This window comes from Heptranchias perlo, chromosome 25 (assembly GCF_035084215.1).
Source record: "Heptranchias perlo isolate sHepPer1 chromosome 25, sHepPer1.hap1, whole genome shotgun sequence".
NCBI classification, from domain to species: domain Eukaryota; kingdom Metazoa; phylum Chordata; class Chondrichthyes; order Hexanchiformes; family Hexanchidae; genus Heptranchias; species Heptranchias perlo.
In genome coordinates this window covers 26,460,190-26,481,374 of record NC_090349.1, presented here as the reverse complement: position 1 = coordinate 26,481,374, position 21,185 = coordinate 26,460,190, and the positions used below count along the sequence as shown (strand labels likewise).

The 21,185-nt window shown below is 45.8% G+C and overlaps 1 protein-coding gene across 2 annotated transcripts in view; it reads right to left on the bottom strand.

Annotated features, from left to right (window-relative positions):
• Positions 1-803: 803 nt before the first annotated feature.
• The window catches only part of ift81 (intraflagellar transport 81 homolog), a 112,201-nt gene continuing 91,819 nt past the window's right edge, over positions 804-21,185 (bottom strand). For both annotated transcript variants that reach the window (XM_068005823.1, XM_068005822.1), the window contains exon 19: positions 804-3,499. In XM_068005823.1, the coding sequence (XP_067861924.1) occupies positions 3,317-3,499 (183 nt within the window). In that variant the 3' untranslated portion in view covers positions 804-3,316. The remainder of the gene's footprint in view (positions 3,500-21,185) is intronic.

The following is a 21,185-nucleotide window of genomic DNA, read 5'->3' as shown; positions in this document are numbered from 1 at the left end:
GTGCCAGGCAATGACTATCTCCAACAAGAGAGAGTCTAACCACGTCCCCTTGACATTCAACGGCATTACCATCGCCGAATCCCCCACCATCAACATCCAGGGGGTCACCATTGACCAGAAACTTAACTGGACCAGCCACATAAATACTGTGGCTACAAGAACAGGTCAGAGGCTGGGTATTCTGCAGCGAGTGACTAACCTCCTGACTCCCCAAAGCCTTTCCACCATCTACAAGGCACGAGTCAGGAGTGTGATGGAATACTCTTCACTTGCCTGGATGAGTGCAGCTCCAACAACACTCAAGAAGCTCGACACCATCCAGGACAAAGCAGCCCGCTTGATTGGCACCCCATCCACCACCCTAAACATTCACTCCCTTCACCACTGGCGCACTGTGGCTGCAGTGTGTACCATCTACAGGATGCACTGCAGCAACTCGCCAAGGCTTCTTCGACAGCACCTCCCAAACCCATGACCTCTACCACCTAGAAAGACAAGGGCAGCAGGCACATGGGAACAACACCACCTGCACATTCCCCTCCAAGTCACACACCATCCTGACTTGGAAATATATCGCCGTTCCTTCATCGTCGCTGGATCAAAATCCTGGAACTCCCTTCCCAACAGCACCTGTGGGAGAACCTTCATCACACGGACTGCAGCGGTTCAAGGCGGCGGCTCACCATCACCTTCTCAAGGGCAATAAATGCTGGCCTCGCCAGCGACGCCCGCATCCCACGAACAAATAAAAAAGTAATTGCTATTCATTCCACAATGCACGTGAGAATTACAAGGACACAATGTGATGCAAACAGATCAGTTTATTGAGTTATTACATAAAAATTGGAAAAGTTGATCAATTCACAATCATGCTGCTAATGTTGACAAAAAAATATTAATTTTGGCTCAGATTGTTGCACACACCTTTCATTATGACCAGTATGTGATTAATCTATAGGCCAAACAGTTAAAAAAAAATACTCTTCTACAAACTATACAGAGGAAATCGTTTTATAAATGCTTACTTTCATACATGCCTATACACTACATTTGTTATTGTGACAGCATTAACGCTATCCTGGTGTTTTTACTTGTTGGGACCATGGTATATGCTGTCAGGTATATCACTTACAATATTTTTAACCTAATCATAACTTGTTTAAAAGATCAGGCATGGACATGACAAATAACTGCAAACACTTATTATGAGACCTGCTGCCATAATCCGAGATCAAGCAATTCAATCTTTGACGTTTGTTGGTTCCCAGTTATATTCCTAGTCAGCTACGCTATCATATTTATTTCTCTTCTTTTAGATTTTATATGCAGAAGCAAATATAAGTCTAATTTGCAGTTATTAAAAACATTTTAAAACAAGACAGCAAGCAGAGGTGGTGGTCACTGAGGGTTGGAATAGAGTAGTGACAGTCATAAGGAAAAGTGTATCACTTCATTTTGAGCTGAGGGGAGGAAGAAAGGATGGAACATCATTCCTCCAGTCTCTTGTCACTTTATTCTGTAAATGCATTCAGAAATGTCAAAATTGGCGCTAGGAGGAGAGCTACCGATTTGGAAGTTAATTTGTACAATTTATAAATGGAGAATGGATCTGGGGCTTAATCCAAGCTCAATTTACCACTGGAAAGATTAAGTATTAGAAAACTCCATAAAATTAGTTGGGTATGGAATCCAGTATATTCCCGGGGAGATTTCTTTTCATCTAAGAATAATTGGCAGTGACATCTGCACTCAATAATAGGCTCAGTCTAAAAATTACTCCAAAGACAGACTGTAGTCCCAGCTGATTGACTTATTTTCAGCTGTTAAGAAACTTTACAGATATGTGTAAACAGGCTCTTAAACCATTAAATCTAATAAAAATGTGCTGTCATCAAGGAGCTAAGTCGTGATTTATCGTGGCTTTTGTTTGCTTACCAATTGTTATATCCTGCATTTTAATAAAATGTAATCATATTCCAATTTTCTGTAATGCAGAAAAAATGGTTCCTACAAATTCTGGAATGAATATTAAAATTTTGGCACTGTTTGCATTTTGGATGAACTGAAGTCAAATACAGTTGTTTTATGATGAGTAACTCCAGCTATTTTGATTCAAATAACCAAATAGAATTCAAGCTCATCTGCTACATTGATAATAATGGATATATCGGAGTGCTTGGAAGGCAGTAACTGCTCTAAGGATTTAGATGATGATATAAACCATAAATCTTTCCCTCCCTTTGAAGGTGATACTGCATGCGAGAGTACAGTTCCACAGCACTGACAACCCCCTGGTACCATGCTCAAGTGGCAATTCTTCATTGTTGAGTCCAAACCCCAGACAATGAGTGCCAGTAAATTATTTGACTGTGGAATGGGTACACAGCCAAAATGCAATCTTGCCCACATACAGATACTTTCCAGTAGAGCTCTTTTAATGATCAGGAGCCAATTTTTCCTTGTCTTTAGCTTAGGGACACTGAAGCTAATAAGTGCTGCCACCACTATCCCTCAGCCAATTCAATACAGGGCGGAGGTCAAACCTGGGACTTTTATGGTCTGCAATGCTCAGCCCCACACAGTGCATGCACCCACTGAGTTATTGGTGGAGACCTGAGATTGCAGTTTTGTAGATATTTGCATGAGTGAGATTTTTTTTTAAAATGACAACTGAAACATTTCTTAATACCGATAATTCCTTGAAATGTAACTTTGAAATTCATATATTTTACTTTTATTTCATGAAGCAAGAATATTTTGATGTAGTTAAAATGGCTGTACATATGTTTGATCCATTGTACATCTTTTACTGTACACATTTCTCATAAATTGGCTAAGACCTTTCATTTTTACCCATGCTCTGGTCACAGTTTTGCCCCTTACCACATCCATGTTAACAATCTGAAAGATAAGTTGGTCTGAGCCACACAGCTCTTGACAGCTGCCTGTCAATGCTGCTTTTTATCAGTTTATGAAAGACTACGTGGAGTAGAAAAGGTTCACTACTGATTGTTCCTCATCACTGATATGTAATGCTCCACTACAGTGAGGTAGCCCGGCAAAAAGTGACAAAAATACAAAAGATTCTATCTTTGCTTTGCTCCATGGGAACCCATTGTTGCAACATAAGAGCTGCTGGGTTATCTAAAAATGAATTTATGTAAAAGTTAGAAGTTATTAAACAATTAATTTCATGTTAAATTGAACTTATAATTTTATTGTAATAATTAAAATTAGTAACTGCTGAAAATAGCTAAAGCCCATGACAAAGAATCTGACTATTTTGATGTGCAATGACACCAATGAATTATACAATTTACAAGATCAATCTGTCCTCCCCTCCTTCCTGAATCACCTGACCAACAGAATTCTGGTTTTGCTGTTTTTGAAAGCATTGTTTCTTGCATTCCATCAGTTGCTCAAAATCTCTCCACATTTTAACCTGCTTCATGTTTGGGCCATGGCTCTCCCGCACAGCTTTCTGCTTCTCTCGTAGTTTCTAGGAGAAAAGAAAAAAGTTTCAGCTAAGGTCATTATAAATATTCATAGTGCACAGACAAGCAGCATTATAAAATGCAAGAATGCCCAACAATTCATATCATAACAAATGTCCGTCGCTGAGGTATCTAACACAGGTGAGATCAATAAACTGGAAGGCAACTTAAAACACCGCTTAAGACACATTATACAGATTGATTTAAGAGCAACAAATTGCCTGCTAGTTTCAACTGGGGAATGTTGTGTACGGACCTAGATAGCAGTAAAAAGAATCTCAGAACATTAGAAAAGAAAGAGGATTTAAAAAGAAATTCTGGAAATTTCTGTAACAATTACAGAACAATACGCGACAGGTATCTCAAATTATTAAGGCCATTGATAACATGCAAGTAGATGGATTGTTTGAAGTAACGCAGCTGTGTAGAATTAGGAGCCACCCAGTAAGATTGAGGGAGAGGGGGGAGAGGGGAGGAGGGAGAGGGAGAGGGGAGGAGGGAGAGGGAGAGGAGGGAGAGGGGGGGGGGGAGGGAGAGGAGGGAGAGGGGGGGGGGGGAGGGAGAGGGAGAGGGGGGGGGAGGGAGAGGGAGGGGGGGGGGGGAGGGAGAGGGGGGGGGGGGAAGGGAGAGGGGGGGGGGGAGGGAGAGGGGGGGGGGGGAGGGAGGGGGGGGGAGGGAGAGGAGAGGGGGGGGGGGAGGGAGGGGGGGGGAGGGAGAGGGGGGGAGGGAGAGGGGAGGGGGAGGGAGGGGGAGGGAGGGAGGGGGAGGGAGGGAGGGGGAGGGAGGGAGGGGGAGGGAGGGAGGGGGAGGGAGGGAGGGGGAGGGAGGGAGGGAGGAATAGGAGGGAGAGAGGGGAGAGGGAGGGAGGGAGGGAGGGAGGGAGGGAGGGAGGGAGGGAGGGAGGGAGGGAGGGGAGGGGGGAGGGGGAGGAGGGAGGAGGGAGGAGGGAGGGGGGAGGAGGGAGGGGGGAGGGGGGAGGAGGGAGGGGGGAGGGGGGAGGAGGGAGGGGGGAGGAAGAGCGGGGGAGGGGGAGGGGAGGAAGAGCGGGGGGAGGGGGAGGGGAGGAAGAGCGGGGGGAGGGGGAGGGGAGGAAGAGCGGGGGGAGGAAGAGCGGGGGGAGGAAGAGCGGGGTGTGGGGGGAGGAAGAGCAGGGAAGGAGGGTGTGGAGGGGGGAAGGAGGGTGTGGAGGGGGGAAGGAGGGTGTGGAGGGGGGAAGGGAGGGTGTGGAGGGGGGAAGGAGGGTGTGGAGGGGGGAAGGAGGGTGTGGAGGGGGGAAGGAGGGTGTGGAGGGGGGAAGGAGGGTGTGGAGGGGGGAAGGAGGGTGTGGAGGGGGGAAGGAGGGTGTGGAGGGGGGAAGGAGGGTGTGGAGGGGGGAAGGAGGGTGTGGAGGGGGGAAGGAGGGTGTGGAGGGGGGAAGGAGGAGGAGGTGGTGGTGTGGGAGGAGGAGGAGGAGGAGGAGGTGGTGTGGGGGAGGAGGAGGTGGTGGTGTGGGGGAGGAGGAGGTGGTGGTGTGGGGGAGGAGGTGGTGGTGGTGTGGGGGAGGAGGTGGTGGTGGTGTGGGGGAGGAGGTGGTGGTGGTGTGGGGGAGGAGGTGGTGGTGGTGTGGGGGAGGAGGAGGTGGTGGTGTGGGGGAGGAGGAGGTGGTGGTGTGGGGGAGGAGGAGGAGGGGGGAGAGAGGAGGAGGAGGAGGTGGTGTGGGGGAGGAGGAGGAGGTGGGAGGAGGAGGAGGAGGAGGTGGGAGGAGGAGGAGGAGGAGGGGGGAGAGAGGAGGAGGGGGGAGAGAGGAGGAGGTGTGGGGGAGGAGGAGGAGGTGGGAGGGGGAGGAGGAGGAGGTGGGAGGAGGAGGAGGAGGAGGAGGTGGTGTGGGGGAGGAGGAGGTGGTGTGGGGGAGGAGGAGGTGGTGTGGGGGAGGAGGAGGAGGGAGGAGGAGGAGGGAGGAGGTGGTGTGGGGGAGGAGGAGGTGGTGTGGGGGAGGAGGAGGAGGGAGGAGGAGGAGGTGGTGTGGGGGAGGAGGAGGAGGGAGGAGGAGGAGGTGGTGTGGGGGAGGAGGAGGAGGAGGTGGTGTGGGGGAGGAGGAGGAGGGAGGAGGAGGAGGTGGTGTGGGGGAGGAGGAGGAGGGAGGAGGAGGAGGGAGGAGGAGGAGGGAGGAGGAGGAGGGAGGAGGAGGAGGGAGGAGGGGGAGGAGGAGGAGGAGGGGGAGGAGGGGGGAGGAGGGAGGAGGGGGAGGAGGGGGGAGGAGGGAGGAGGAGGAGGGAGGAGGGAGGAGGAGGAGGAGGAGGAGGAGGAGGGGGGAGAGGAGGAGGGGGGGAGAGGAGGAGGAGGTGGGAGGAGGAGGAGGAGGAGGAGGAGGAGGAGGAGGAGGAGGAGGAGGTGGTGTGGGGGAGGAGGAGGAGGGAGGAGGAGGAGGGAGGAGGTGGTGTGGGGAGGAGGAGGTGGTGTGGGGGAGGAGGAGGTGGTGTGGGGGAGGAGGAGGAGGGAGGAGGAGGAGGGAGGAGGAGGTGGTGTGGGGGAGGAGGAGGAGGGAGGAGGAGGAGGGAGGAGGAGGAGGGAGGAGGGAGGAGGAGGAGGAGGGGGAGGAGGGGGAGGAGGAGGAGGAGGGGGAGGAGGGGGAGGAGGGAGGAGGAGGAGGGAGGAGGAGGAGGAGGAGGAGGGGAGGAGGGGGAGGAGGAGGAGGAGGAGGAGGGAGAGGAGGAGGAGGGAGGAGGGGAGGAGGGGGAGGAGGAGGAGGAGGAGGAGGAGGAGAGGAGGAGGAGGAGGAGGGGGAGGAGGAGGGGAGGAGGAGGGGAGGAGGAGGAGGAGGAGGAGGAGGAGGAGGAGGAGGAGGAGGGAGGAGGAGGGAGAGGAGGAGGAGGAGGAGGAGGAGAGGAGGGAGGAGGAGGAGGGAGGAGGAGGGAGAGGAGGAGGAGGAGGAGGAGGAGGAGGAGGAGGAGGAGGAGGAGGAGGAGGAGGAGGAGGAGGAGGAGGAGGAGGAGGAGGAGGAGGAGGAGGAGGAGGGAGGAGGGAGGAGGAGGAGGGAGGAGGAGGAGGAGGAGGAGGAGGAGGAGGAGGAGGAGGAGGAGAGGAGGAGGAGGAGAGGAGGAGGAGGAGGAGGAGGAGGAGGAGGGGAGGAGGAGGAGGAGGTGGTGTGGGGGAGGAGGTGGTGGTGGTGGTGGTGGGGGAGGAGGAGGTGTGGTGGTGTGTGGGGGAGGAGGAGGAGGTGGTGGTGGTGTGGGAGGAGGAGGAGGTGGTGGTGTGGGGGAGGAGGAGGTCGGTGGTGTGTGGGGGAGGAGGAGGAGGTGGTGGTGTGGGGGAGGAGGAGGAGGAGTGGTGTGTGGTCGGAGTGTGGGAGGAGGAGGAAGTGGTGGTGTGGAGGAGGAGGAGGAGTGGTGGAGGAGGAGGAGGAGGGGGTGGAGGAGGAGGAGGAGGGGGTGTGGGAGGGGAGGAGGAGGGGGTGAAGCAGGAAGGGAAGATACATGCAGGAGATTCCAGCAAAAGTGTGTATGGGCCCGATAGCCTTTTCTCATCCTAGATATATAATGTAACATTCATGCAGGTTCAACATAATTCCTCTCTTTCTAGGCTCAATATATCCAAATTCTCTTTCCACATCACTGGTTTTCAAACTTTACTATGAGGAGGACAGCCTGCAAATACTGACATTGCTACAGGCCACTGTCAGCAAACCACAGGTACAGTGCAGAAATGCCTCTCCAGCAACAGGAACACTATGCTCGTTAATCGGCCTCAGAAAAAAACCCAGAAAAAGATACCTAGGTACTTCTCTGGAGCAAAGGTGACTGATCTGATGTCTTTCTTCTGGTGGGTCGATACACTTAGTTCCAGCTTTATAAAGTCCAGTAGGTTGTTAGCATGTTCAAGATGTTTTCTAGACAAAAGTTTTATTTGCATTTTGTGGGCTTCATTGCATCTTCAGAGGGGATTGCAAGGTAGATACTGTGCTTCCAAGTGCTGCTGGTGTCAAAGCAGGTAAACTGGTTTTGATGATGGTAATCCTTTCCAAACGAGGACTTCCGTGTTTGCTGTTCCTCTTCTTGCACATCATCACCATGTGCACATTTTAAGAAACATTGTATGCCACTACTGCTGCTAAATACTGCACGACTGAGCAGAGAGAGAGCACAACAATACGCTGTGATGCCACGCAGTTGATGACATGACAACCTCCAGTGACTTAGTGATTTACATGGTCATAGCATAGATTCTTCCAATTGCCTTCCGGGATCTACGTATGGAGTACTGATTCTTAAGGAATTACTGACAAAAACCCAGATTTCATGCTATGACCTTGTGGACATCAGTTGAGTACTACTGTTCCACAGTCCCATTTTTTAATGCAATACATTTTGTTTTACATATGTTTTCCATATCCTACTTATAGCCTAGTGTATTACAATTGTTGTGTATGCCAGTAAACAGTTGTTTTTATTAGTTTTCCTGAACCGTGTCCTGCTATCTATTTCATGTTCACTACTGAGTTCATTACGTACCGTATTTTTGTCCCCATTGACTTGCCCTGTACTGAAAATGGGTAAAAATAGCACTTGACATTATTTTGCTATTTTGCTTGCAGTAATCACGAATTCATCAATCTGGGGCCAGACGGCACGTTTTAATTAGTGGAAAGACTAATGGTATCCACTCATCTCTGCATTAGCTGATTCCTCTCTGATTAAATCTTACCACATTTAGCACTACATTACTTTTTCGACCCATTAGCGCAAGGATTGAAACCCACCACCTTTTGTGGGCAATCGGGTCCATAATTTTACATTTTTTATGTGGCAACATTTCAGTCACTAAACAAGTGACATATCAACACAAGTGACATATTAAAGTGGATTGCTTGCCACATTAACTCACAGCACAAGAGTATACATATTCTAACTGTTTAGCTGGAGTGTACTGATCAAATATTGTTCTTGTGATCTTCAGTGTGTACCGGAAACATCTTTAAAGTACACACTACACAAATTATCAGCATTACTGTCAAACCCAATTCTTTTTAGTAGCAAGTAAAATTTTCAACAAAAATACTTGTTCTAAATTATGTAGTTTAATCCAAAATCTGATGCATTGCTATAAACAGGAAACTGCCCTTAAGCAATTTCCTGTAAAGTGGGTTAAGCTATATCATAACATTTAATCCTTAAGTCTATATTTTCTCACACGCACACACATACACCTCTTCCTCTGGTGAAGCAATTAAAAAATAACAGTAGCTATCATTCTGTTTTTGGACAAATTAGTCGAACTTGTTCCAGTAAGTAAAATACATGCAATCACTACCCCCTTCTCCATCTCTGCAAATTTACACATTTGCTGTGCACCCCTTCCCACTTTTCTGGAACACAAATTATAGCATGACAATATTTTATGGAAGTAGGCGGCCTTTGTGATGGAGAGGATATGGAGTCATAAGTTCAGCTCAGGGTCAACCACAATTTACACTATATCACCTGTAAGCAAAAATGACCAGGAAAGCTGCTGTATTGTCATAAAATCCCAAATTGTTCACTAGTGTCCTTCAGGGAAGGAAACCTGCCATCCCTACTCAGCCTGGCTTACACATGACTCAAGTCCACACTACATGACTGTCTCTTAATGACCTTTGAAGTGACCTGTCAAACCACTCACTTGCAAAACAAAATTGCTTTAAAACACAAAGCACTCTCCAGCCAAGCTGTTCCAGTTCAGCTATGAGACTAGCATCTACCTAACAATGTGGAAATTTGCCTAGGCTTCTGCCTCTGCCACAGCACTGAAACGGCCCTAAATCAAAGTCACAAATCAAATCCTCTGTGACTGTGAACGTGGTGTATTATCCTTCTCGAGCTGTCTGCAGCCTTTAACACGTTGGACCACACCATCCTCCTCCGTTGTCCAGCTGAGTGGGATTGCCCTTGCTTGGTTCTACTCTTACCTATCCAGTTGTGGCCAGAGAATCTCTTGAAATGGCTTCTCTTCCCGCACCATTACCTCTGGAGTTCCCCAAGGATCTATCCTCGGCCCCCTCCTATTTCTCATCTACATGCTGCCTCTCGGTGACATCATCTGCAGACACAACATCAGGTTCCACAAGTACGGTGACGATACCCTGCTCAATCTCACTACCACCTCTCAATCCCTCCACTGTCTCGGTGTTGTCAGCCTGTCCAACATCCAGTCCTGTTTGAGGCAAAATTTCCTCCTGTTAAATATCGTCTTTGGCCCCTACCACAAACTCCATTTCCTAGTCACCGATTACATCCCCCTCCCTGGCCGCTGCCTCAGGCTGAACCAGAATGTTTGCAACCCCGGTGTCCTATTTGACCCTGAGCTGAACTTATGACTCCATATCCTCTCCATCACAAAGGCCGCCTACTTCCACCTCCGTAGTATCACCCGTCTCCACCCTTGCCTCAGTCCATCTGCTGCTGAAACCCTCATCCATGCTCTTGTTACCTCCAGACTCGATTATTCCAATACTCTCCTGGCCGGCCTCCCATCTTCCACCCTCCATACACGTGAGCTTGTCCAAAACTCTGCAGCCCATATCCTAACACGCACAAAGTTCCGTTCACACCCCTTTGCTCGCTGACCTATACTGGCTCCCAGTCCACCAACGCCTCAATTTTAAAATTCTCATCCTTGTGTTCAAATCCCTCCATAGCCTTGCCCCTCCGTATCTTAGTAACTTCCTTCAGCCCTACAACCTTCCGAGAACTCTGCATTCCACCACATCAGGTCTTGTCCATCCTCCACTTCCATCACCCCACCATTGGCGGCCATGCCTTCAGCCGTCTAGGCCCTAAGCTCTGGAATTCTCTCCCCAAATCTCTTTGCCTCGCCACTTCTCTCCCCTCCTTTAAGATGCTGGTTAAGAGCTACCTTTTGTCCAAGGGTTTGGTCTCCAGTCCTAACGTCTCCTCCTTTGGCTCGATGTTAATTTTTGTATGATTGCGCTCCCGTGAAGTGCCTTGGGACGTTTTACAACGTTAGAGGTGCTATGTCAATGCTAGTTGTTGTTGACTGCCCTCAGTTGGTTCCACTCTCACATATACCACCGTAGCCAGAGCATCTGCAGCAGTGGCTTCTATGGCTCCTCTTCCCGGCCCTGCACCATTACCTGTGGAGTCCCCCAAGGATCTATCCTTGGCTCCCCCCTCTTCCTTATCTACATATTGCCCCTCGTCTGAAGACATGGGATCAATTTAAACATGTAAGAACATAAGAATATAAGAAATAGGAGCAGGAGTAGGCCATACAGCTCCTCGAGCCTGCTCCGCCATTCAATGAGATCATGGCTGATCTTTGACCTCAACTCCACTTTCCTGCCCGATCCCCATATCCCTTGATTCCCCTAGAGTCAAAAAATTTATCTAGCTCAGCCTTGACAATACTCAATAACTGAGCATCCACAGCCCTTTGGGTAGAGAATTCCAAAGATTCACAACCCTCTGAGTGAAGAAATTCCTCATCTCAGTCTTAAATGTCTGACCCCTTATCCTGAGACTATGTCCCCTAGTTGTAGACCCTAGAGGAAACAGCCTCTCAGCATCTACCCTGTCAAGCCCTCTTAGAATCTTATATGTTTCAATGAGATCACCTCTCATTCTTCTAAATACGAGAGTATAAGCCCATTCTACTCAATCTCTCCTTATAGGATAACCCTCTCATTCCAGGAATCAATCTAGTGAACCTTCGTTGCACCACCTCTAAGGCAAGTATATCTTTCCTTCGGTAAGGCAAGTATATCTTTCCTTCGGTAAGGCGACCAAAACTGTACACAGTACTCCAGGTGAGGTCTCACCAAAGCCCTGTACAATTGCAGCAAGACTTCCTTATTCTTGTACTCCAACCCCCTTGCAATAAAGGCCAACATACCATTTGCCTTCCTAACTACTTGCTGTACCTGCAAGTTAACTTTCTGTGTTTCATGTACAAGGACACCCAAATCCCTCTGAAGACCAACATTTAATAGTTTCTCACCATTTAAAAAATATTCTGTTTTTCTATTCTTCCTACCAAAGTGAATAACCTCACATTTCTCCACATAATACTCCATCTGCCACCTTCTTGCCCACTCACTTAACCTGTCTCTATCCCTTTCCCTGTACGTTGACAGCACTCAGCTCTCCCCTCCACTGCCTCTGTGTTGTCAGAATGTATGTCCGACATCCAGTCCTGGATAAACCGAAATTTCCTCCAGTTAAACATCGAGATGACGGAAACCATCATCTTCGGCCCCCGCCACAAACTCCATTCTCTTGCCACTGATTCCATCCTCCTCCCTAACCGCCGTTTCAAGTTGAACCAGACGGTTTGCAACTTGGCATCCTATTTGACCCAGTGCTGAGCCTCGGACCCCATATTCTCCCCATCATAAAGACCCCCTACTTCCACCCCTGCCTCAGCCCATCTGTTGAAACCATGACCCATCCCTATGTCACCTCCAAACTCGACTATTTCAATGCTCTCCTGGCTGGCCTCCCAAATTCCACCCTCCATAAACTTGAGCTCATCCAAAACTTTGACCTGTACCAACTAGAAGGGAAAGAGCCAGTTTCACTCCAAATCACACGCCTGACCTGTTGGGTAGTAAATGCAGCCTTCCACATCCTAAGGACAAATTTTAAAAAACTGATCTAACTATTACTATAATTAATTAACTGTAATCGGGGTAAGTAAACAGTAAGTAAAATAATAAGAGTATCTAAAGGGAGTTTAGAAAAAAAAGTTTCTAAATATAATGGACAGGCAGCTGAGACCCATTGCCTTCAATTCCTGCGCCATGTGGGAACTTCAGGACGCTTCATGTGTCCTGGAGGGCCACATGTGCAGGAAATGCCTTCAGTTGCTCGAGCTCAAGCTGAGGATTTCTGAGCTTGAGGGGCAGCTGGAGTCACTGCAGAGCATAAGGGAGGCTGAAGGTTTCCTGGGTCATATGTTCCAGGAGGTGGTCACCCTGTAGCCACATAGAGTTCAGGATAGCAAGTGGGTGGCCAACCGAAAGGTTAGGAAGAGGCAGGAAGTGCAGGAATCTTCTGGGTGTGTGGCACTCTCAAACCAGTATTCAGCATGAGGGTGACGACACCTCGAAGGAGTGCAGTCCTGAGCATGGCACCATGGGGAAATGGACTGCAAAGGGGGGTACAGTGAAGTATAGAAATGCAGTAGTCATAGGGGATTTGATAGTCAGGGGATTTGATAGTCAGGGGACATACAGGCATTTCTATGACCGTTGACCTGAGTCCTGCATGGTGTGTTGCCTCCCTGGTGCCAGGGTAAAGGAAATCATGGAGAGGGTTGCAGAACATTCTGCGTGGGGGGGGGGGGGGGGGGGGGAAGGGGAACAGCCAGAAGTCGTGGTCCATGCAGGATCTCATCCCTTTTCTTTCCTATGTCGTGGTCCAACGACATAGGAAAGAAAAGGGATGAGATCCTGCGGCTAGAATTTCAGGAGCAAGGGAGGAAGTTAAAAAGCAGGACCTCAAAAGGTAGTAATCTTAGGATTACTCCCAGTGCCACGCGTTAGTGAGAACAGAAATAGGAAGATAAGGCAGGTTAATCTGTGGCTAGAGACACGGTGCAGGATGGAGGGCTTCAGATTCTTGGGGCACTGGGACCAGTTCTGGGGCATTGGGACCTGTTCAAGAAGGACGGGTTGCACCGCAACAGAGCTGGGACCAATGTCCTTGTGGGGAGGTTCACTAGGCTGTGGGGGAGGGTTTAATCTAATTTGGCAGGGAGATGGGCACCAGGATGTAGCATTAGAAAGGAGAAACAAGGTGCACAAAGGATTGGGAGAGACAGATAGCACTAGAGTAAGAAATAGGTGGGATCAGACTAAGAAAGAATAGGAGAAGGTCCAAGATAGGTTTAGAGTGTACGTGTGTAAACGCTTGAAGCGTCGTAAATAAGGTTGGTGAGCTGCAGGCACAAATAGCCACATGGGAATATGATGTAGTGGTGATAACGAAGACCTGGCTCAAAAAAAGGGCAGGATTGGGTACTAAATATACCTGGATACAAGGTGTTCAGGAAAGATAGGGGAGGAAAAAAAGGAGTGGGGGGGGGGGGGTGGCAGTACTAAATAAGGAGAATACTGCAGTGCTGGAGAGAGAGAGGATGTCCTTGAGGAGTCAAGGACAGAATCTATTTGGTCAGAGTTAAAAAAAAACAATAGAGGTGCCATTACACTGCTGAGTGTATTCTGTAGTGGAAAGGATATAGAGGAGCAAATTTGCAGGGAAATTACAGAGAGGTGCAAGAACTAGAGTAGTGATAATGGGGTACTTCAACTATCCTAATATAGACTGGGATAGTAATAGTGTAAAGGGCAAGGAGGGAGAGGAATTTCTGAAGTGTGTTCAGGAGAACTTTCTTGATCAGTATGTTTCTGGCCCAATGAGGAAGGAGGCATTGCTGGATCTGATTCTGGGGAATAAGGTGGGTCAAGAGGAGCAAGTGTCAGTGGGGGAACATTTAGGGAACAGTGATCACAGTATCATAAGGTTTAGATTAGCCAAGGAAAAGGACAAGGACCACTCTCAAGTAAAAATACTCAATTGAAGAAGGACCAATTTCAGCAGGTTGAGAATGGATCTAGCCCGGGTAAATTGGAATCAAAGATTGGCAGACAAAACTGTAATCAAACAATGGGCGGCCTTTAAAGACTAATGGTTTGGGTAGAGTCTAGGGACATTCCCATGAGGGAAAAAGGTAGGGCAACCAAAGCCAGAGCTCCCTGGATGACGAAAGAGATAGAAAGATGAATCAGAAAAAAGGGGCGTATGACAGATGTCAGGTTGATAGTACAAATGAGAACCAAGCTGAATGTAGAAAGTATAGAGAAGTGAAAAAGGAAATAAGAGGGGCAAAGAGAGAGTATACAAATAGACTGGCAACTAACATAAAAGGGAATCCAAAAGTCTTCTACAGGCATATAAATAATAAACAGATAGTAAGAGGAGGGGTGGGGTCTATTCGGGGCCAAAAAGGAGATCTACGCATGGAGGCAGAGGGCATGGCTGAGGTACTAAATGAGTACTTTGCATCCATCTTTACCAAGGAAGAAGATGCTGTCAAAGTCACAGTAAAAGAGGAGATAGTTGAGATACTGGATGGGTAAAAACTGATAAAGAGGAAGTACTAGAAAGTCTGGCTGTACTTAAAATAGATAAGTCACCCAGTCCAGATGGGATGCATCCTAGGTTGCTGAGGGAAGTAATGGTGGGAATTGCAGAGGTGCTGGCCATAATCTTCCAATCCTCCTTCGATATGGGGGTGGTGCCAGAGGACTGGAGAATTGCAAACATTACATCCTTTTTCAAAAAAAAGGATGTAAAGGAGAAACCCGGCAACTACAAATCAGTCAGTTTAATCTCGGTGGTGGGGGAGCTTTTAGAAACAATAATCCGGGACAAATTAATAGTCGCTTGGACAAGTGTAGATTGATGAAGGAAAGCCAGCACGGATCTGCTAAAGGCAAATCATGTTTAACTAACTTGATTGAGTTTCTTGATGAGGTAACAGAGAGGATTGATGAGGGCAATGCGGTTGATGCTGCACTCATGGACTTTCAAAAGGCGTTTGATAGAGTGCCACATAATAGGCTTGTCAGCAAAATTGAAGCCCATGGAATAAAAGGGGCAGTGGCAATATGGATACGAAATTGGCTAAGTGACAGGAAATAGAGAGTAGTGGTGAATGATTGTTTTTCGGACTGGAGGAAGGTATACAGTGGTGTTCCCCAGGGGTCGGTACTAGGACTACTGCTCCTTTTGATATATATTAATGACTTGGACTAGGGTGTACAGGGCACAATTTCAAAATCTGCAGATGACACAAAACTTGGAAGTGTAGTAAACAGTGTGGAGAATAGTAATAGACTTCAAGAGGACATAGACAGGCTGTTGAAATGGGCGGACACATGGCAGATGAAATTTAATGCAGAGAAGTGCGAAGTGATACATTTTGGCAGGAAGAATGAGGAGAGGCAATATAAACTAAATGGTACAATTCCAAAGGGGGTGCAGGAACAGAGAGACCTGGGGGTGTATGTGCACAAATCTTTGAAGGTGGCAGGACAGGTTGAGAAAGCGGTTAAAAAAGCATCTGGGATCCTAGGCTTTATAAATAGAGGCATAGAGTACAAAAGCAAGGAAGTTATGTTGAACCATTCATAAAACACTTCTGCGGCCACAACTGGAGTACTGTGTCCAATTCAGGGCACCGCACTTTAGGAAGAATGTGAAGGCATGAGAGAGGGTGCAGAAAAGATTTACTAGAATGGTTCCAGGGATGAGGGACTTCAGCTACGTGGATAGAATGGAGAAACTGGGGTTGTTCTCCTTAGAGCAGAGAAGGTTGAGAGGAGATTGGGTAGAAGTTTTCAAAATGATGAAGGGTTTCGATAAAGTAAATAAGAGACTGATCCCATTGGCGGAAGGGTCTGGAACCAGAGGACACAAATTTAAGGTGATTGGCAAAAGAACCAAAGCTGACATGAGGAAAAACTTTTTTACGCAGCAAGTAGTTATGATCTGGAATGCGCTGCCTGAAAGGGTGGTGAAAGCAGATTTAATCGTGGCTTTCAAAATGGAATTGGATAAATACTTGAAGGGAAAAAATTTGCAGGGCTACGGAGAAAGAGCGGGGGAATGGGACTAACTGGATTGCTCTTACAAAGAACCTGCATGGGCTCAATGGGCCGAATAGCCTCCTTCCGTGCTGTAGTCATTCTATATCACAACAGTCCACAAACCCAGCAGCTTAATCGGTCACAAAAATAGTGTTACACCAAAGTACAATCAGATTGATCATATATTTAATAATTAATATGGGGGGGGGCATTTGTGGCTAGAGAAAGTTAAGAGGATTAAAGAGTGAGAAAATAACATCACAAAAGATAATAACTGAGGAGAAAGGGAAATAAACAGGCTATGCGGTAGTGAGAGACAATAAAACTGTTGTAGAGGGGACAAGAGATAGCAACAAAATTAAATGAGAAAATCAGGAAAAAGAATAAGGGTCAACATTCCAAAAAATCAGAATGAGGATTGAGTGGTATACATGGGAATGCAGAAAACAAGAGTTAGAAACATCAATAACTATGGAGAGATATGATAAAGTAGCTATAATAAAGATGTGTGTTTTTAAGTTTGGACAGGCGTGGGAACTGAAATCTTCCTGGTGTTAACATTTTCAGGAGAGACAGCGGGCGGGGAGTGGGGGGTGGAAATGGGTAGGATGGCAATGTTAGTGAGGAACACAAGGATGTCCTAGGAGATTGCATTAAGACAGAATCCATTTGAATAGATTTAATAAATAGGAAGGAAAATGGTACGATTTCCTGGTGTGTAATAATGGAGATGAAATAAAGATGAAGATCTGCAGGCCATTTAGAGAAATATGTAGGAACAACAAGGCAATTTTAACCATACCAAAATAAACTGGAATAAAGGTAATGCATGTGTTTAAGGTGCAGAATACTTTTTTGAATGCATCCAGGACTACTTCTTAGATCAGTGTTTCTAGTCCAAGAAGGATTGCTTGATTTGATTCTGGGAAATGAAATGGTGCAAATGACTGATGTGAAAGTAGTAGAACAACAATTGGGAAATAGTGAGCACTACATATTAGGTTCGAGTAAGGATAGAAAAGGATAATCAAGATCAAAGATAAGGGTGCTGGAAAAAGACAAAATTCAGTGAAATAAAATGGGATCTGATCCAAATTAACTGGGCAGAAAAGCTAACAAACAGGTTGACAGATCAATAGGAAATCTTGAAATACGAGTTGCATAGAGTACAAAAAACAAATATTCCTATAAAGTGAAAATGGAGGTGCCTCAAGGTATAGAGTTCTAAAGATAAATAGAGCGGTTAGAGCTAAACTAAAACTTAAAAGGGGAGTTAGCTTAAAATTATGGTTAACAATATTAAAGATAATCATTAGGAATATAGAAAGTGTACCAGCGATATTAGAAGGGCTAATAATGAATATATAAAAAACTAGCAGATAATGTGAAAAGAAATAGTAATGGATTTTATAATCTAATATATAATATATACTATGAAAGGTAAAAGAATAGTTAATGGTAGCGTAGGACCACTCAACAACAACAACTTGCATTTATATAGCGCCTTTAACATAGTAAACCGTCCCAAAACGCTTCACAGGAGCGATTATCAAACAAAATTTGATGATCGCTTGGGGATGAAGGAGGGGGTCTGATTGCGGAGAAAGATGGTGGGATTGAGAACATATTTGTACTGCATGAGGATATGGAACAATTGTTAGAGCTAACTGTAGAAAAGGAATCTTTCTGTAAAAAAATTAGTAGAACTGCAGGTGAATAAGTCACTGGGCCCTCATGGCATGCTCCCCAGAGATTCTGGCCACAATTTTTCAATCCTCCTTAAATATTTAAATTGTGCGATGGGACAGAACAGTAGCCAATATAACACTTTTGTTCAGTTATTCTAACATTGGTTGTAAGCAAATTCTTAAAATCCATAATTTGAGATAAAATTAGTCAGCATTTAAAGCTGGGTTAGTCAATGACATCCTGCTTAGATTTTATAAATACAGGTTGTGTTTGACAAATTTAATAGTTTTTGAAGTAGCCAATTGCATAGTTAATCGGTAGGAGTAGAGGGGAGCTGAGGAAAAAATGTTTACCCAGAGGGTGGTAGGGGTCTGGAACTCACTGCCTGAAAAGGTGGTAGAGGCACAAACCCTCACTGCATTTAAAAGGTGCTTGGGTGTGCACTTGAAGTGCCGTAACCTACAAGGCTACGGACCAAGAGCTGGAAAGTGGGATTAGACTGGATAGCTCTTTTTCGGCCGGCACAGGCACAATGGGCTGAATGGCCTCCTTCTGTGCCGTAACTTTCTATGATTCTATGATAAAGGAAATGCAGTAGAGGAGTGGTATGTTGATTTTCAGAAGGTGTTTAATTAGGTATCTCACAAGAGGTTTGTTAGAAAAGTTCAACTGTATAGTATAAGAGGAAATGCAGCAGCATGGATAGAATACTGGTTGACAAATAGGAAACAGAGTTAGCATAAATGGATGTTGTTTAGACTTCAGATGGGTTGGAAGTGGTGCACTCCAGGGGTCAGTGCTAGGTCCACTTTTATCCTCAGTACATGCAGACGATTTGGCCTTGAGTATAGGAAACACAACCTCAAAATCTGCTTTGACACAAAAGCAGATTCACCAGGATGGTGCAGAAGATGGGAAATTGTAGTTATGAGGAGAGACTTGAGACACTGGAATTATTTTTACTGGAGCAGAGAAGGTAAGAGGAGATTTAAAAGATGTTTTTAAAATTATGAAGAATTTTGATAGAGTGAATAAAAATAGACTATTTCCTCTAGTTGGGGAGTCAGTGACAAGGTGTCATTCATTTAAAATTATCACTAAGAGAGTGAGGAAACAGTTTAGCAAAGAAATTTCTTTACTCAGAGGATTGTTGTAACATGGAATGCTTTGCCACTGGCAGTGGCAGAGGCAAAGACCATTGCAACTTCCAAGGGAAAACTGGATAAATATTTGAAACAGAGGAAGATACAAGGCTATGGGAAGAGCACAGAGCAAATAGCAGACACAGTGGGCTGAATAATGTCCTTGTGTCCTGTGTACTTCTTTCCAAATTGATCCATTGATTCTAGGCTTTACAAGCTGCATTCATCTTTCTGTAAGATACTGTTTGTCTGTAACACACGTGGCAAGAGAATCATAGTCGGCAGTAATCTTTTAATGTGATATTAAAATGTTCTGAAATGATTTACTGGAATTACTTTGGAAAGGTTTTATAACCCCCTCTTCTCCCCAGTGTGATCCTCCTCATCAAAGGCTGGACAGCATAGTGTGGGAACATCTTCATGGATCTAATCAATAATGCTTATTTGTTAATCCACCGTAACCCTAATGTAGATGGCCACTTGTACAGACCCAGAGTGGATGGTTCCGCCCAAGCAGCTTTCCCTTTCTGGGAGACTGCTGTGAGACTGGAAAATCTCAGTACCCAGAGAAAACATGAGTAAACTTCATTGAATAATAAAATTCAAACTCAGGTCACTAAGTAGGAATCAAACATTATTAGGCCACCTGATTAAATAATTCAACTCATTAGGTGACATGAACCTCACTATTGGGGTCAGGGCAATAACTTCAAAAATATACACAAATATACTTATCATTGAAGTAAATTTTTGCAATTTTATTTGTAAAGTGCTCCCTCTTTAGAAAGACAAGCCTACTCAATGAAAAATGCCCACCTGGATAACTCATCTATTACCAGCCATCTGCCGTTAAAATGTTGGGAATGGCACAATTTCCAATGTAGATGCTAATTCTGGTACAAGAATGTCATTAGAAAGTTCAATAGTGGTCATTACTAGCAATATGAAGTTATTTACTGCAATTGAACTAAGATGCATATGTTTTGGCAACTACTCCTTCATTTCAGTGATAGAAAAGCAAATTGGATCTTCAGGGAAAACTGTGGACATGTCTGCAGAATGCGCCATAAGATAGTCATAGGGACATAGGAACAGGAGCAGGCCATTTGGTCCCTCGAGCCTGTTCCGTTATTCAATGAGATCATGGCTGATCTGTGACCTAACTCCATATACCCACCTTAGCTCCATATCCCTTAATACTTTGGTTAACAAAAATCTATCAATCTCAGATTTAAAATTAACAATTGAGCTAGCATCAACTGCCGTTTGCGGATTCTACCACCCTTTGCGTGGAATCCTGAAAGTCCTGGCTCTAATTTTTAGGCCATGTCCCCTACCAGCAGAAACAGTTTCTCTCTGTCGACCCTATCAGTTCCCCTTAATATCTTGAAAACTTCGATCAAATCACACCTTAATATTCTAAATTCCAGGGAATACAAAACTACTTTGTGTAATCTCGCCTCATAATTTAACCCTTGGAGACCAGGTATCATTCTAGTAAATCCACACTGCACTTCCTCCAAGGCCAATATATCCTTCCTAAGGTGCGGTGCCCAGAACTGAACACAGTACTCCAGGTGTGGACTATCTGGTCCTGGGGATTTGTCACTCTTTAGTGCCATTATTTTCTTCATCACTGTTAATTTGCTTATGTTAATTATGGTGAGTCCCCGTCCCTGATTCTTGGGGTGTCCGGCATGCCATCGACATAACACATTTGCTTTGTTCTTGTACATCAAACAAAAATCAATCCCAATCAATTAATCCTAAACATGCAGCATAGGTCACATGCAAAAAGGATCCACTGAATACAACCTACTTTACTGCAAATGCAAACAGTGCACTAAATCCTTAATTTATTAATTAGGTTATGGGTGAGTTACAACAATTTGAATGTGCATGTGTGGCCTCAGGAGGCAATCATATCAAGTCTAATGTATTCCTGGCTTTTCTGTCATGCACCTTTCATCACTAATAATGCAACCCCTTGACACAGCAATGAATTTTAGTATTTTGTTTTCTTAAATGATGATCGATAAAACTTGGCTTTAATCCATCAGGCTCATTATTAGAAAGGAATGCAACAGAAACATTTAATGTGTAACACAGTCCATAGCTACAATTCAAGATGTATAGACAGAAGTCCTGAACTAGATAAAGAATAGAAAGAGATGCGGCAGGCATTCCTAAATGAAGGATACCCAAATTTAAATTGCTTTACAGTTGGGACAGGATCCA